The sequence below is a fragment of the Mauremys mutica genome, chromosome 1 (genome assembly GCF_020497125.1).
Source record: "Mauremys mutica isolate MM-2020 ecotype Southern chromosome 1, ASM2049712v1, whole genome shotgun sequence".
Taxonomy (NCBI): domain Eukaryota; kingdom Metazoa; phylum Chordata; order Testudines; family Geoemydidae; genus Mauremys; species Mauremys mutica.
Genome location: NC_059072.1, coordinates 127,785,336 through 127,802,947, shown reverse-complemented (window position 1 = coordinate 127,802,947; position 17,612 = coordinate 127,785,336). Strand labels below are relative to the sequence as shown.

General features: G+C 48.8%; 1 protein-coding gene across 2 annotated transcripts in view; it reads left to right on the top strand.

Moving 5' to 3' along the window:
- Positions 1-17,612, top strand: part of SMC1B (structural maintenance of chromosomes 1B) — a 75,363-nt gene that overhangs the window by 38,559 nt on the left and 19,192 nt on the right. For both annotated transcript variants that reach the window (XM_044995270.1, XM_044995280.1), the window contains 4 exons: positions 572-725; positions 3,417-3,515; positions 5,357-5,513; positions 12,530-12,684. In XM_044995270.1, the coding sequence (XP_044851205.1) occupies positions 572-725; positions 3,417-3,515; positions 5,357-5,513; positions 12,530-12,684 (565 nt within the window). The remainder of the gene's footprint in view (positions 1-571; positions 726-3,416; positions 3,516-5,356; positions 5,514-12,529; positions 12,685-17,612) is intronic.

Here is a 17,612-nt window from a genome sequence, read left to right as displayed (position 1 = left end):
GCCTTACCGCATTATATACAAATTTGTGTTCTATCGGGTCGCCTTATATTGAGGTAGAGGTGTATTAGGATTAATATTCTATCTGTCTTACTATTTAGCCACTTACATTTTTACAGTAAATTGATTAGGTGACCTTGAATTGTGTTTCAAGTAGAATAAATGCTAGGAGAAGATACTCTGTTCGTGGTTTGAAGGGAAGAAATCTTCATGAGCAGAAGTATGGGCTGGTAGGATAGAGATTGTAGTTGATGTAGTAAGTGTGCTAAATTCTGAAAGCTTGAAACTGTTGAACTGTGATGATATATCAAGCCGTTATTTTCCACCCCTCTGGTATTGGTAAAAGAATTCATGTTTGAAAAATGACTTTATTGGTCTGCTTAACTTTAATTCCTTCTTGGTGCTAATGCATTATATAGTACTTCAGATCATTACTAGGACCAAGTACTTACCTTTTAATGTATAATGTAGACTACAGTAGAAAAAATCCTTGTTTCTATTAATGCTTGCCTGATAGTTACATAACTTTAATAATGCCAGTGTTTAACGGATTCATACCTTTTTATGGTTGCAGGGAAATGGGTAAGTTACAAAAGGAAGCTATATCTATTGAAACCTCTCTGGAGCAGAAAAGATTAGAGAGACATAATATGCTTCTTGAATGCAAGGTCCAAGATTTGAGAATTTCTCTCTTATTGGGATCACTGGATGAAATCAGTGAAGTAGAGGTACTGTAGAAAATACTTACGAAAGATGTACTATAGCAGAAAACATATATTCCTGAAGTAAAATGTTTTTTTCCTAATGGCTGACTGCCCTGGTTATATAATAATGTAAAATAATATAGGCACTGGCCAAATCCATCATTATGCAGCCAGTAGAAGGGGCTATCACACAATGAGGGGAGGCTGGATCAGGGTATTGGAGGGCAAACTTACCCTGCCGGCAGCCACCGCGAACCCAGAGGCTTTTAAATCCCAGCTGCGGCCGGGAGTCAGAGGGCTCTGGGCTGCCCGCTGCGGCTGGGAGCCCAGAGCCCTTTAAATCCCAGCCGCAGAAGGCTCTGGGCTGCCCGCTGCGGCGGGGAGCCCAGAGCCCTTTAAATCCCAGCCGCAGCCGGGAGTCAGAGGGCTTTGGGCTGCCCGCTGCGGCTGGGAGCCCAGAGCCCTTTAAATCCCGGCCGGGAATCAGAGGGCTCTGGGCTGCCCGCTGCGGCTGGGAGCCCAGAGCCCTTTAAATCTCAGCCGCAGCTGGGAATCAGAGGGCTCTGGGCTCCCTGCGGCTGCCGGCAGCCCAGAGCCCTTTGAATCCCAGCCCCTGGCCGCTGATTGCCCCCTCCCCAGGCCCCTGCCCCCCAGGACCACCACCCCCTATCTAAGCACCACTGGTCCTTGTCCCCTGATTACCCCCTCCCGAGACCCCTGCTCCTAACTGCCCCTTGGAACCTCAGCCCCTATCTGAGCCTCCCTTCTCCTTGTCCCCAACTGCCCCCTCCTGAGACCCCACCCAACTTCCCCCCAGGACCCTCCTACCTGTCCCCTGATAAACCTCCTGGACTCCCATGCCTATCCAATTGCTGCCTGTCCCCTGACTGCCCCTCCGAACCTCTGCCCCATCCAACCCCCCCTGCTCCTTGTCTCTTGACTGCCCCCCGGAACCCCCTACCTCTTCTCCAACCCCCAAACCGCTTACTGTGCCACTCAGACCAGCGTGTCTGGCTCCGTGCAGCTCCAGACAGTTGCTGCCATGCTCCCCCATGGAGCCCACAGCCCTCTCCCACCCCCAGCACCTGCCTTCCAGATTTGAACACCTCAAAATTCAGGAGTGCTCAAGCTCGGTTTGGGCAGCTTTTACTTCATTTCTCCCAAATCAGTTTCCCCTGCAAGGTGCCAACTGAAGGTGTTGGAGAACACAGAGATCGGGTGGCCTCCTAATGCCTGGAAAAGAGACAAAGGCCGGAGGAGGGAGTGTCAGTGCCTGTGCGGACTTCTGGGAAGTGCACGGTGTGGAAGGGGATGCTGTGATGCTTTGGAACAACTCCATACAAAGCCAGTCAGGACTCTGGGGGAGCCTCCTCTCTTGGAGCATACTGTCTCCAGGGCAAGAAGCTTACACCTTCCTGGGTCTGACCTCGGAGCATTCAGCATGCCCTTCCACATCATGCACTTTCCACAGCGAGTCTGCTCAGGCTGGTCCTGGGGCAACCAGAGGTCCCTGCACCCCAACTCCGCAGTCAGATGTGACTCTCAGCCAGACAGTAAAAGAGAAGGTTTATTAGATGACGGGAACACAGTTTAAACAGAGCTTGTTGGTACAGAAAACAGAACCCCTCTGTCAGGTCCATCTTGGGGGGTGGGGAGCCCAGAACCAAGTTCTGGGTCTCTCCCCATTTCCCCAGCCAGCTCCAAACTGACACTCCCTCTGGCCTCTGTGTCTCTTCCGGACAGGGAGGCCACCTGATCTCTTTGTCCCCAACACCTTCAGTTGGCATCTTGCAGGGGAAACTGAGGCACCCACACAGTATTCAGAGAAAATATTAAGAACATTCCCACTTCATCACAACAGGTGCAACAAAATATAATACTGTATATTGAAGTAGGCAAGTGCTGCTTCTGACTTTCCACTTTTAATTGACCCTTGTAATCTTGTGGCACTGACGCGTTGTAGCTTCATTTTATATCGGCTTACAGGGCGGGAGCGGGGGGGGCACCACCATTTTGGGCCCCACCAAAAATTATACAAACCTGCTGCCTATGATGGTGAGAGGGGGCTGTAGCTGTCATGGAGTAAGAACAAGGTGGAGGACTTGGAGGGGAAGTAGGAATGTGTCACTGATGTGTGGAATATGGGAGGGAAAGTGGTTCTGGGGTACCGACACTGAGGACGATGGAAGCAGCATGTGAGAGGCTGGGACTGGGACAGAACTGGAGTAGGTAATTGTTGACCCAGGCTTGCAGTGAGTAGGAGGCAGTCTGCTTGTGCTCATTGCCAGCAGCCTAAAAGGAAAGGGAGATTTGTTTATTTTTTCTAAGAACAATTGGCTGGAAGGGGTGTTTTCTATTGACTAATATCCCTAGGAGCCTTTTTTGAAGGGGGATTTGAAAACTCCCTAGAAAGCCCATTCTGACAGCCCATTCTAAGTGCCCTCTGGACAAATGCACTTCTGCTTTCATGTTAACACCACAACTGCAATTGTTGGATTCTTCAAAGTTCATAGACAGCATTTTCAACTATGAATACTTCCTGCTATTCAACTAGTAAATCATAATGTTTGATTACAGAAGTGTATTAAATACATTAGAAAAGGAAAAGTTGCTCCATTTTTCTCTCTCATTCCATGTCATGTAGACTTTGTTCTTTTTAACAGCTAAAAAGATCACTATATTTCTGAACTGAAAAGCCTTTCATCTCTGTTACAGCTGGGAACCGAAGCAGAAAGCACTGAGGCTACTGCAGATATTTATGAGAGAGAGAGAGCAATTCAGATAGACTATAGCAGTCTAACAGAGGATCTAACAGTGAGACCCTTTATTTTATTTACTTTATAGTACTATAGAATGAAGCTTTCATGCATTCTTCAGCATAATCTTAACCAAATGTTTTGACTGAAAACTAGTAGGCTTGAGATTTGACAGCAGCTATTTCCTGTTAGACATCCTGACTTTTTAGCATTAGTATATATGCATTTTATTGATCAGAATATTCCACTTAACTACATTCTATAATTTAAAGGTTTTGTAAAGTGCAAATCTAATGGAGGAAGAACAGAAATTCCAATTTTCCTTCATGCTACTGCATTCATGGGGCCCTGCAATAGAAGTCGCATACCTGGCCACAGAAGAGTAGTGTTTGGCAGATAAGGGCCTTGTGTCAATTCCCCGGAGCCTTGCATTCCATAGACCAGTGGTTCTCAACTGGAGTACATGTACCCCTGGCAGTGTGCAGAGGTCTTTCAGGGGCTACCTTAACTCATCTAGATATTTGCCTAGATTTACAACAGGTTACATAAAAAGCACTAGTGAAATCAGTACAAACTATAATTTCATACAGACAATGATTTGTTTATACTGCTCTATATATTATACACTGAAATGTAAGTACAATATTTATATTCAGATTGATTTATTTTATAATTATATGATAAAATGAGAAAGCAATTTTTCAGTAATAGCATACTGTCACACTTTTATATCTGATTTTGTAAGCCAAGTAGGTGAAACTTGGGGGTATGCAAGACAAATCAGACTCCTGAAAGGGGTACAGTAGTCTGGAAAGGTTGAGAGCCAAAGCTATAGACCAAGGGTATAAATACCCTGTCTTCTGTAACAATCCTTTGGATCATATGTTCATCTGCTGGAGAGGTTGCAGAACCAGCCTTTACCTTTCTCCATCATGTTAGTTTTCATGAAAGAGTTGTAAATAGTTAAGTGGAGTGGCTTAAATCATTGAGTGTAATATGTACTCAATCTTTCTTAAGTTCTTGTTCAAGATGACTAATCTGTTAAGAGTTAAGATACTTTTCTTGTTCCACTATATTCCCTACTCTATATCAGCACAAAAAGCGTGTTTTATGTCTCAGGGAAATGTGCTCAGGTAAAGCTGAAATACCTGCAAGGCCCTGCCCCAAAAGACTAAAAAAATTTTCCCACAACTTGCTACTGCAAGAATCTGTAGTAGTGCGTCAGGAAGAGCTTCTCCTAAAAAATTCTCCCCAGGCACAAGCAATGTGGCTGCTAATCCTTACCCCAGTCTGCTTCAAAATACCAGGCTCAAAGGAGTTGGTCATCGTTTTGTAAAGGTCTTTTATAAAGATGCTCAGGAACAATCATAATTGGTTCTAAGGGCTAAAGATCCTACCTAGCTCTTCAAATAGAGCAAAGGAAAGGACTTTTATGGTGTCAGAAATTCTTTTCCAGCAGAATGGCAGGGTAGATCACCCAAACTCAAGCTGCTTCACATAACAGAATGGTTTGGCTTAAGCCTTATATGATGGGATGTCTTGGCTTGTCTAAGGAAGTCAAGGCAGAATATTAAGAGACCAGACCTCTCTGCTAGGAGGTGTCCTGCTGCCAGATGGAATTGGTTTAAAAGGTTTTCTGAAGGCAGAGGCCTTTGACCATGCTTCTTGTCCATTTTATTTCATTTAAATTATCTTAGGCTTTTTTTTTATGTTAAGATTATTCCTGACTATTGCCAAGGTCTGTTCAGCTGCTGTGTCTGCTTACCATGTCCTGATGTAAGGGACCGTGGTATATTTCCATCTGTGGTGAACCAGTTTGTATAGGGTCCTCTTGTCCTGGGAGTCTGATGATTCTATTGGCAAGTAATCCCCTTTTATGATTTTTTGTCTTCTGCTTAGGACCTAAAGTCTGATAAAGAGATTGAGGCTCATCTGACACGACTGCAGAAGCAAATAGTATCCAAAGAAAATGTTTTATTCAAAACAGCTGCACCAAACCTAAGAGCACTGGAGAAATTGCAGACTGCTAAGGACAAGTTCCAAGAATCAGTAGATGGTAACACTGAATCTTCCTTCTTGTTAACCATTTCTGTGAAAGTTTTCCATCCTGCATAATCCTTATGCTGAAACTGGTCCTATTTTTTTCCTCCTTTCATGTATGAGTATTTCAGAGACTTACTACTAGAGGCCCTGTGTTTTTCCTTAGTTACACTTTTATACTGCCATTTCATATTAATAATCTTATTTATAAAATGTTGCATCTTATTCAATTATTTCTTTAAAACTTTGTGTTCCATCATTAATTCTGTTTGTATCTTCACCAAAAATATCTTTGTAAGCAAGATATAGTATACTCCTTGATAAAAGGTTTATTACATTTCAGAGATGACTGATTTGCTAAGAATTTTCTGCTAATTTCCTTAGAAGAAGCAATCCATGTATCAGTTACCATATCTTTTCTGGAGCTCAAACACCAACATTACTGCAAAATTAGTGGTGTGCTGTAAGTAGCACACTACTGAGAGTGCAGGGAATTCCACTGCCACACCTAAATCTAGCCTTATAAACTGCTATAGAATTTACCCAATCTAAATATACAACTGTGAACAACCTGTGCTCAGGCAGAGCTCCTTCTCTTCACACGTCAGTCTGGTCTTGTATAGGGAAAACTGGAAACATCCAAACAATTTTCTAGGTTTTCAGTCTCAGTACCTGAGCTCTGGGAACAAACTTAGGACATTGCCATGTGGCTCATATATGCACTGAAGCTGTTTTCCGTTTATGTTGCAAAACAGATTCTTCTTCGAGTGATTGCTCCTATCCATTCCAGTTAGGTGTGCGCGCTGCGCGTGCACGGCATCTCGGAACTTTTTTACCCTAGCAACTCCGGCGGGCCGGCTGGGCGCCCCCTGGAGTGGCGCCGCTATGGCGCTGAATATATACCCCAGCCGGCCCGTCCGCTCCTCAGTTCCTTCTTACCGCCCGTGACGGCCAGTTGGAACTGTGGAGTGCTCTTTGTCCTCCACGACCCTAGCTCTCGCTTGTTGTTTGTATATAGTTAGTTTAGTGATTAGTTTTACAGTTAGTTAGTTAGATAGTTAGTGTTAATAGATAAGGTAAAAGGGGGGGTTTTCCCCTTTTGCCTCACCCGGTGCGGGCTCATGCCCAAAGCACCGGGCTTTAAGCCCTGCGCTGAGTGCCAGAGGCCTATGCCCGTCGGAGACCCACACGACGCCTGCCTCCGTTGCCTGGGCGAAGGGCATAGAACAGATAAGTGTTCGCTCTGTTCTACATTTAAACCGCGGACTCGAAAAGAGCGGGATATCCGCTTGAAGCAGCTCTTGATGGAAGCGTCGCTTCAGCCACCGGCACCGTCCGCGCCGGCACCGCGAGCTTCCTCGGTGCAGAGCACACCGGCGGCACCGAGCTGCTCCGGCTCCACAGCACCGAAGCCTCAGAAAGCGGCTACGAAGTCTCGGCACCGCTCGCTTTCGCCTTCGAAAAAACATAGGCTGGCGAAGGCACTGGCGCAGGCTCGCGCTGAGGACTTGGCAAAAGCGGTTGCGCTACTTGCGGCCCCCGCGGTGACCGTGCACAAGCCGTGCACTGGACCTTTGACTCCGGCGCCGCAAGGCCCGTCGAGTCCAGCGCCGCCACGCTCCCCGGTACCGTCCGTCTTGAGCCCCGGCTGCCTTCGACGCCGGAGACATTCTCTGAGGCGCGTGAGCTGATTCGGCTCATAGAGGCACCGAGCCTCCGGCCCCCGGCACCGCCGGTGCGGGCTGTCGTGTCGGCGGGAAAGCCGGCCAGAATGACCCGGCCGCCCTCGCTGGACAGACGACATGGACGGCACACCCGGTCCCGATCACGTTCCCGGTCCCGTGGCAGATCTCCGTCCCGTCGCTCGCGATCTCGGCACCGCTCGCCATCGCGGTACCGATCGCCGTCGAAACGTCGGTCGCAGTCCCGGTACCGCTCGTCATCGCGGTACCGGTCGTACTCCCGGCGCCGCACGAGGTCCAGGTCGCCATCGCGTCGGCACCGCCAGAGGTCGCCGTCCCGGCACCGTTCCCGGCACCGCGACTCGCGCAGGCGCTCCCGGCACCGGAGGTCTCAATCCCGGTCGAGCTCCCGGCACCGGTCGAGCTCCCGGCACCGTGACAGACGTCACTCCCGGTCGCCGTCCCGGTACCAAGCGGACTAGCATCGCTCTTCGCTGCCATCCGGGGACGGACTACCTCACTCCGCAGCGCATTCCGTCAGCGCCCCGGCACCTCCATGGCCATCCCGTCCCGCGTCGGTCGCTTCTGGGATGGAGGGCTACGGACTCCTGCCACCCACCCCGCAGGGCCATCCTCAAGGGGCACAGCCGTGGGGCTTCTGGGTTCCATGGGCCCAGTATGAGGCGCAGGGGGTGCCCTTCCCCCCAAGACCCCTCGCGTCCGAGCGCAGGGTTCCAGAGGCGACGATCAGCCGACCGGCCCCTTCGCCGCCTGCTGCGGATGCTATACCACCTGAACCCCAGGGGCACGTGCAGCCCGACCCCCCGCCGAGCACGCGGCAGATCCCTCTTCGGAGCCGGTCATCCAGGGCTTGTCCTCCTCGTCCTCGCCTGATGAAGCGGTGGCCGGAGCGTCGACGAAGGAGCCTCCGCCCATAGACTTAAAAGCACACCAAGACCTCCTTCGCCGCGTGGCGACGGCTATGGCTCTGCCGATAGCGGAGGTACAGGAGGACGAGGACCCCATCACAAATGTAGTTGGGGCAGAGGTGCCAGTGCGAGTTGCACTGCCTTTCGTGCGGACAGTGCAAAAGAATGCCACTACTCTCTGGCAGACGCCTGCGTCCGTACCTCCTACAGCCCGTGGGGTTGAACGCAAATACTCTGTCCCTCCCACGGGCTATGAATACCTGTACACGCACCCGACCCCGGACTCCTTGGTCGTCCAATCGGTCAATGATAGGGAGAGGCACGGCCAGCCTGCCCCTGCGCCCAAATCTAAGGACGCACAGCGTATGGACCTGCTAGGCCGTAAGGTCTATTCCGCTGGCGGTCTGCAAATGCGGATAGCCAATCAGATGGTCCTCCTCGCCAGGTACGTCTTCGATATCATGACGTCCCTGGCGAAATTTACGGAGCTCCTGCCAACAGCCTCCCGACAGGAGTTCGCGGCGATGTTGGAGGAGGGAAGGAGGTCGTCTAGATCCTCCATCCTCCATCGCCCTCGACGCTGCGGACTCAGGTGCTAGGACCTTGGCCTCCGGCGTGACGATGCGGCGCATCGCTTGGCTACAGTCTTCCACCCTGCCGCCGGAGGTCCAATACACGCTACAAGACCTACCCTTTGACACAAAGGGTCTTTTCTCCGAAAAGACGGATTCTCGAATCCAAACTTTGAAGGACGGCCGTATTGCGATACGTACTCTCAGCATGCACACGCCGGCGACGCAGCGCAGGTCCTTCCATCAGCAGCCCTCCCGACCCGTCTATCAATTCCGATATCGGCCATACAATAGCCGGCGACCGGCCCAAAATCGCTGTCGTCCGTCAGGCAACCGCCGTAACCAGGGCCAGGCCTCGTCCAAGGCCCCTCAGGGGGCCAAGCAGGCCTTTTGATGGGACGCTCGAGGAAAGCCCATCACTCTCCCTACCGGATCCTTCCCCGTTATTTTACAACCGCCTTTCCCATTTCTTTTTGGCGTGGTCCCAAGTAACATCAGACAACTGGGTGCTTCAAACGGTCCAGTCGGGATACCGCCTGCAATTTGTTTCGCCCCCACCTTCCCACCCACCCTCCCTGTCCCTCTTCAGGGACCCCTCTCACGAGCAAGTCCTCTTACAAGAGGTTCACACTCTGTTGAGCGTGGGTGCCATAGAAGCAGTGCCTCAAGACAGGCGGGGCAGGGGATTCTATTCCCGTTATTTTCTCATCCCCAAAGCGAAAGGGGGGCTACGTCCTATCCTGGACCTTCGCGAGCTGAACAAATACCTGCTCAAGCCCAAGTTTTGCATGGTCACCTTGGGGACCATCATTCCCTCTCTGGATCCGGGAGATTGGTTTGCCGCCCTCGACATGAAGGACGCCTACTTCCATGTCGCAATCTATCCTCCCCATCGTCGTTACCTCCGGTTTGCGGTGAACAACACCCACTATCAGTTCGCGGTGTTGCCGTTTGGACTCTCCACCGCCCCGAGGGTGTTTACCAAATGTATGGCGGTAGTGGCCGCAGCCCTCCGACGTCGTCAGATACACGTCTACCCGTATCTCGACGACTGGCTGGTTCGAGGTCAGTCCCGACAACTCGTAATGGACCAGATGGCAGAAATCCTGGCTCTCTTTCAGCGATTCGGTCTTCTCATCAACGCCGAGAAGTCCACATTGATCCCGGCACAGCGAGTGGAGTTCATCGGAGCGGTCCTCGACTCCACGGTGGCCAGGGCCTATCTCCCTCGCGCTCGACACCAGACGATGGTCTCCATCATCCGGGACCTCGTCACCTTCCTAACCAAGACGGTGCGCTCCTGCCTCCGCCTCCTGGGCCACATGGCTTCGTGCACATATGTCACAGCGTACGCGCGGCTCCACCTCCGCCCGTTCCAGTCTTGGCTCGCGTCGGTGTACCGGCCTCATCGAGACCCCATCGACATGGTGGTCACGGTCACCAGGACGACCCTCGAGTCTCTCCGCTGGTGGCTCGACCCGGAGGTCGTGTGTGCGGGAGTCCTGTTCCACCCTCCTCGCCCATTCGCTACTCTGACTACGGATGCCTCAGCGCTCGGTTGGGGAGCTCACCTGGGCGATCTTCACACCCAAGGTCTGTGGTCGCCGCAGGAGCTCGCCCTGCACATCAATGTCCGCGAATTGCGAGCGATCCGACTGGCCTGTCGCACCTTCTGCGCTCGCCTGCAAGGCCGCTGTGTGACAGTGTTCACGGACAATACAACAGCAATGTTCTACGTGAACAAACAGGGCGGAGCCCGATCCTCCCTCCTCTGCAAGGAGGCGATGCTCCTGTGGGACTTCTGCGTGACCCACTCCATTCACCTGGAAGCGTCCTTTCTTCCGGGAGTGCAGAACACGCTGGCCGACCATCTCAGCAGGTCGTTCCTCTCCCACGAGTGGTCCCTCCGTCCAGATGTCGTCCACACAATCTTCCGGAGGTGGGGATTTCCCCAAGTAGACCTATTCGCCTCCAGGGACAACAGGAAGTGCCACCTGTTTTGCTCATACCAAGGTCACTCGCCAGGCTCCCTGTCGGACGCCTTCCTTTACCCCTGGACGGATCGCCTCCTCTACGCCTTCCCTCCGTTCCCGCTCGTGCACCGAGTGCTCCTGAAGCTTCGGAGGGACAGGGCCACCTCCCTACTCGTAGCACCGGCCTGGCCGAGGCAGCACTGGTTCACCCTGCTGCTCGAGCTCTCCGTGCGGGAACCCATCCCCCTTCCATTGTGGCCGGACCTCATCACTCAGGACTTCGGCAGACTCCGCCATCCGAACCTGCAGTCCCTCCATCTCACAGCTTGGTACCTGAGTGGTTGACCCACGCGGAGAGGGGCTGTTCTGCAGCAGTCCAGCAGGTCCTACTTGAGAGCCGGAAGCCTTCCACTCGCTCCACTTACCTAGCGAAATGGAAGAGATTCGCACTCTGGTGTGATCAACGAGGTCTCAATCCATTTGTAGTCCCGGTCCCTACCATCCTGGACTACCTCTGGTACCTTAAGGAGCAAGGTCTTGCGGTCTCCTCCTTGAGAGTTCACCTGGCGGCAGTGTCCGCTTTTCGTCCATCCGTAGGAGGTCGGTCCATCTTCTCGAACCAGATGGTTTCCCGCTTTCTCAAAGGCCTGGACCGCTTGTACCCGCCGGTGCGGCATCCTACCCCGACCTGGGATTTGAACCTTCTGCTGGCCAAGCTGATGGGTCCCCCCTTCGAGCCCTTGGCCACATGCTCCTTGCTCTACCTCTCCTGGAAGACGGCCTTCCTCGTCGCCATTACATCAGCAAGACGAGTTTCTGAGCTCCGCGCCCTGACGGTTAGCCCGCCATACACCGTCTTCCATGGGGACAAGGTGCAGCTTCGCTCACATCCGGCCTTCCTCCCGAAGGTAGTGTCAGCGTTCCATCTCAACCAGGAGATCTTCCTCCCGGTGTTCTTCCCAAGGCCGCACGCCTCGCCTCGGGAGCAGCAGCTGCATACCCTCGACGTCCGCAGGGCGCTCGCTTTCTACATCGAGCGGACTAAGTCCTTCCGGCGTTCGCCCCAGCTCTTCGTAGCGGTGGCTGACCGCATGAAAGGCGAGCCGATATCCTCCCAGCGGATTTCCTCATGGGTTACAGCATGCATTCGGACCTGCTACGAGCTTGCTCGCGTCCCACCGTGCCGACTCACCGCCCACTCGACGAGGGCGCACGCCTCGTCAGCTGCCTTCCTGGCCCATGTTCCGATCCAGGACATCTGTCGAGCGGCCACCTGGTCTTCGATCCACACCTTCGCCTCCCACTACGCGTTGGTACAACAGTCTCGAGACGACGCAGCCTTCGGCTCCGCGGTATTACACTCCGCCACGTCTCACTCCGACCCCACCGCCTAGGTAAGGCTTGGGAATCACCTAACTGGAATGGATAGGAGCAATCACTCGAAGAAGAAAAGACGGTTACTCACCTGTAGTAACTGTTGTTCTTCGAGATGTGTTGCTCCTATCCATTCCAGACCCGCCCTCCTTCCCCACTGTCGGAGTAGCCGGCAAGAAGGAACTGAGGAGCGGACGGGCCGGCTGGGGTATATATTCAGCGCCATAGCGGCGCCACTCCAGGGGGCGCCCAGCCGGCCCGCCGGAGTTGCTAGGGTAAAAAAGTTCCGAGATGCCGTGCATGCGCGGCGCGCACACCTAACTGGAATGGATAGGAGCAACACATCTCGAAGAACAACAGTTACTACAGGTGAGTAACCGTCTTTTTCTCTAGTAAAATGCTTATTAGCTAAGATATGGATTACTATGAGAATTAAACTAAGTTTAAGCTTGTTATTGAGTACTTTCTGCAAAGCTAAGTTAGTTCAATTATTCTTTTGTAGCTTTTGAGGCCAGCAGAAGGGAAGCCAGGATATGTAGGCAAGAATTTGAACAGATAAAAAAAAGAAGATATGAGCGTTTCAGCCAGTGTTTTGAGCATGTCTCAGTAGCTATCGATCAGATCTACAAGAAACTCTGCAGAAACAGTTGTGCTCAGGTGTGTAAAGTTTTAAAGTACTTGGTTTAAAAAAAGTTTACTAGCTTGCTTTCCCTCAGTTAGTAATTGGAATCATAATGGTGAAAGTTTCATTAGCTAGGACAGTAGAATTCACTTTTTTTACTCTCCAAAGATATGTTATGGTTTCAGTCTTGGACATGAAGTTTATGCAAACTGACTAGAAGACAAAGATCATTAGGAGAATCACAATTACATGAAGAAAAGATAGCATCTACCAGTCTACACTTACCTGCAGCTTTCTTTTGTGCAAGAGAGGAATGGACTAATATGTTCGCTCTTTTGGGAGTTTGATTTTAGACTTCTGGAATATCATGAAGGATGCATCAAGTATATTCACAATTTTTGGTTTTTAAAGGAAATATTATTTGGTTCACAGATCTAGTGGTGGGTATAGCAAGCATCCAGAACATTCAAGTATCCATATAACCAGTTAAGACTATTTTAGGTATCTCGACCCTAGCATTTTTGTTTTAGCACTCTGTACGCTTCTCTAAATAAATGGGAAAAAAACGCTCTTACACATACCCAGTTCATATCAGTATATTTATTTATAAAGAACTATAGAACAATTGCTTCTCTGTATTAACTCCTCATCAATCACTCAGCATGTACTTCTGAAACTTAAAAAAAACAATATTACCAGTCTTTCAAAGTAAATTATAGGAAATCTCCCACACAATTTGTGCACATCAAGTTAAGCAATTTTTTAAAGTATTTCTGCAAATGAGTTCAAGTTTTGCTCTGTACCACAGACACATTTTCCACACTTTTTCTCCCTCAGAGAGAACATGAGAGTTTAATTGTATACAGGAGATTTAACAACATAGATCTTCACAGCAATAACTGATATCTTCCTGTGCCCAACATATAAGGTATCTTTTCTGGCCTCATAAAGCCCAAGTTCATACCCCTTCTTATTGAAGGAGGCCAGGGAGTTAAAGTTGAGATCACTCAGCAGTATTAAGAGTGGGAGATCTGGAATAACCACACTTCAACAGTTAGTTATAAAATAACGTGTGGAGAAAGCCTCTGTGCAAACTGATACCAGCAGCATAGCAGTTAGCAATCCCTTACTTGTATTTTAAACATAGTGGTCTAGACCCAGCAACAGATGTGCTACAGAGAGTGAGTTGGAATGATATAGAATCATAGAATATCAGGGTTGGAAGGGACCTCAGGAGGTCATCTAGTCCAACCCCCTGCTATGTAGCCTCTGACTTAAGTTATAGTCTCTTGTATGGCTGGGGTTTTTTTTGTTTGTTTGTTTTTGTTGTTTTGTTTTTTTTAAGAAATGTTACAGCCATTTAACAAGATTTTACTCTGTTTAAAAAAAAATAGTGCAAGACAGATTAGAGGTATGGCAGAGCTTGGTGGATGAACTAAAACATAAGGAATGTATTTAATTCCTGCATACCTTCATAATTTAGCTGGGCCGGCCAAGTTTAGGGGAAACATAATTATTATAAACAAGTAACACTGGTGAGAGAGCTACTTTACCTGGAAAGTTACTTAAGGTTCTCCAAATCCATATAGGGGTTCTGAATAAAGGATTTAAGTTAAAAAAAGGGAATTAAACAATTGGGTCTGGAAAAGTTAACCTCTCTTCACTACATAGAAAAGTATAAATTTCCTTCTCTCCCAGCCAGTGTTTTATAAAACAGAGCTGACACATGTATAATCAGATAGAGAAATACAAGGCATCTCTCCATTTTAGACTGTTCTGAAGTCTGTTAAAACACACATGGATATCTGTCATGGCAGATGACAGCTATGTTCTCTGTCTTCAAGTAAAAGATCTCCCTCCAGTTAGAAAAAATACATTATTTACTATAAACTCTCTATCTAGGGAATATTGTAATTTTCACTCAGAGGGAAGAGGAAACTATCTTAATAGGTCATTTTTTAATTTTATTAAGCACTGAACAAAGGTGCAAGAGCACAGAATGGAAAACCTACTTGAAGTGGAGACATCTAGATAGAGGGAGCCATTTTACTTGCACTAAAAAAGGAGAAAATGCTTGCCAGGATAGAGGATCAGGTTTATATAGATAATACTTCTAATTTAAGAAAATAAATTTTGAAAGCTGAAAATTGACCTAATTGGTTAGTTGTTTGTCTTAAATTTGAAGTGGATATTTCAAGAGATGACATCTGTCATGTCATCAGCAGCCGCATACAAGGTTGATTTCTGAGTGAGTCTGCCTGAAAACTCGCAAAGGACTGAAGAGTAAGCGACTCAAGTAAATTGCTTAGCAATGTCAGAGTAAGGGAGAAAGCAGGCATCCCTGTCTTGTCTCCCTTTCAAATAAAATAATCAAAGGAAAACTTACTGGTCATCACAGCAGCTCTAGGAGAAGCATACAAAATCTGAATTCCTCTCTTGGGGTCTGATCCCCAGATCCTCAGTGTGAGTCATCACCTATCTGTATCTGTAGGGGGAAAATCAAAGCTGATTGGACAGCTGAGGGACTAGCTCCCACCTTCTGGAGTTCCCCTCAGGTTTTTTTGCCTCCTGTAGCTATGGGCAGGTCTGTGGTATCAGTATTGCTTGTAAGAGACGGAATTAAGAAAAATTTGAAGACACAAGTTGTCTCCTGTCTGGAATTGTCACAGTCGTTGCCTCTTATCCCTCAACTATTCAGGTTGCAGGCTAGGAGGATGGACAAGGTAGGTCCAAACAGGAAACTCAGCAAGGCTGTGTTCCTCCTGTTCTGTATTCCTGCCAGATGGTGCAGAAGGAGAAGTTTGTGCCTGGTGCACTCCAGCTGCCTCATTCACTGGGTTGGAAAAGTTTTGCTTTGTCTGCCTTATCCTGCTCCAGGAGCTGGTTCCCCAGGAGTTCGCCACCAGCATGCAGTCTGATAGCCAGGCTGCAAATGTCTTCAAGGATGGCACAAAAATTGAGAGCCCTTCAGCAACCAGAGGCAGTTACATCAGGGCAGCAGCCTGGCACAGGAAAACCATAAGCGGGACCAGCTGAATCTGCCATGGGCAGAGCATGAAGTGGCCGAAATGGCCATTTGTGTGTATGCCCTCCACAGGTCTCATCAGTCCCACCCGCTCCCATCAGTCAATTCGGTCTCCTTTCCTTAGCCCTAGGGGAAGTCTGGAATTCGGCATGGAGAGGAGAAGAAAGGAATTTCCCTCAGGAAGAAAGTCCCTCTTAGGCTAGGGAGCTCTTGGATTTGGCATGAAAAATACCTTTACTGGAGAGGCTGCCATGTTGTAAGCCCCAGGAAACAGCTGCAGTGTCCCTTACAGGAGTTCTGTCCACACTCAAAAGGGCAAAGATACAGAGATGCCTGTTAACGGAAGAGTTTTGCAGGGTTCTTCATCTGACTCAAGTTCCTAGTCTCCCCTCCCCTAAGGAGTGAAAATTAAAGGGGTTCAAGAAATTACCTCGAACTTAAGAGAAAACTGGCCTGTTTTTTCTATGGACAGCAGTTCTTCTGACTCATCACCAGAGAGTGCCAGAGCTAATGGCTCTCTTCACAAGATGTTATACATGGAAAGAAAAAGCATAGTAAAAGAAATATAAATTGTTTACATCTGGTTCTTTTTAGTCTTCCTCCTCCAATTCGTTTTCATTGTGAGCATTGTCCAAAAAAAAACAAACTAGAAAATCTGTTCAACCTAAGTCCAAGAGAGAGGAAAGTCAGGATCATCTTTACAGGAGGAAGATTAATTCAGTCTGAGTCTGAGCTGCAGGATGAAGTGAAGCAAGAGGATCTTTTGCCAACTGAATTATTTGAGATGAAGTTACAAAAGCTGATTAGATACTTGGGTATTCAGTCGGATGAGCTAGTGAGGAAAAAAAATTGTGGTGGAAGAGAGGACTAGTATAGAAAGGTGTGTTTGTTTGTTTGTTTCCCCCCCCCCCGGCGCAACTTGTTCAAAATCTGAACTACATGTTCCCCTTCATGTCATTTGGGAGAAAGTAGTTAAGGCTGAATGGGAAGCACCAACAAAGACTGTGAGATTGTCCAGGCATGCCAAAAAAAGTTCTACAGCATGCACCATAGCAAAAAGCAGATTGTCTCTCTTCCCACAGTGGACAGAGCAGTTTATTAGAACTAGTCAAAGTCATTGCTGTCCCAAAGGAGAGGGACTTTTTCCCCAAAGGAACCCAATGATTGCAGATTTGGAAATATCACTGTGCCATAGTGAGGCTGCATCTTCTTCTCTGAAGGCTTCTGCTGCAGCACCATGTTTTGCCAGAGTAGTACTCAGCTAGACAGACAGTTTGGAAGTCAGACTGCCAAAAACTGCCAAGAAATCATTTCAGTTAGGTTCAGAGTTAATGAACATCTTAGTGCCTTCAGCATTCATAGCTGATGCAACGAGGGGTGCTTCCATGTTTTCAGCACATGCTATGGCCTCCAGTGTGGTGACTTGATGGCACCTCCTGGAAAGGCAACAGACAAGTCAAAATCATGTTAGCAGCTTCAAAATATTCAGAAGGGTGGTTATTTGGGGAACGATTAGACAAAATGATACTGTAGTCTTCAGATAAATCAAAAAATGTTAAACTCTCAAGTCCAAATCTGGGCAAAGGGATAGCTGGCTTTCTTTCAGGTCTAAATATCCTTTCTGTGGCTGTTCCTCTAAGTATGGAAAGCAAGACTACAACAAAGGCAAATAGAACAAGTCTAAGCCTGGAAAGGAGAGAGACCAGTCTTCCTGCAGTGTAAATTCCAACACTAGAAACAATCCATGACTGTAGTCAGGAGAGTTCCAACAAGCAACACCTAAGGGGAGAACTGTTTAAAATTCAAGGACCAATGGCCCATCTCCACATTGGACAGATGGGTGCTGAATGTGATTTGACAGGAGTACATCATAGAATTTTTAAATCATTTTTCTCTCTTCTCTGGTATCTTCAAATCTGCAAAATAGGTGTGATCTGT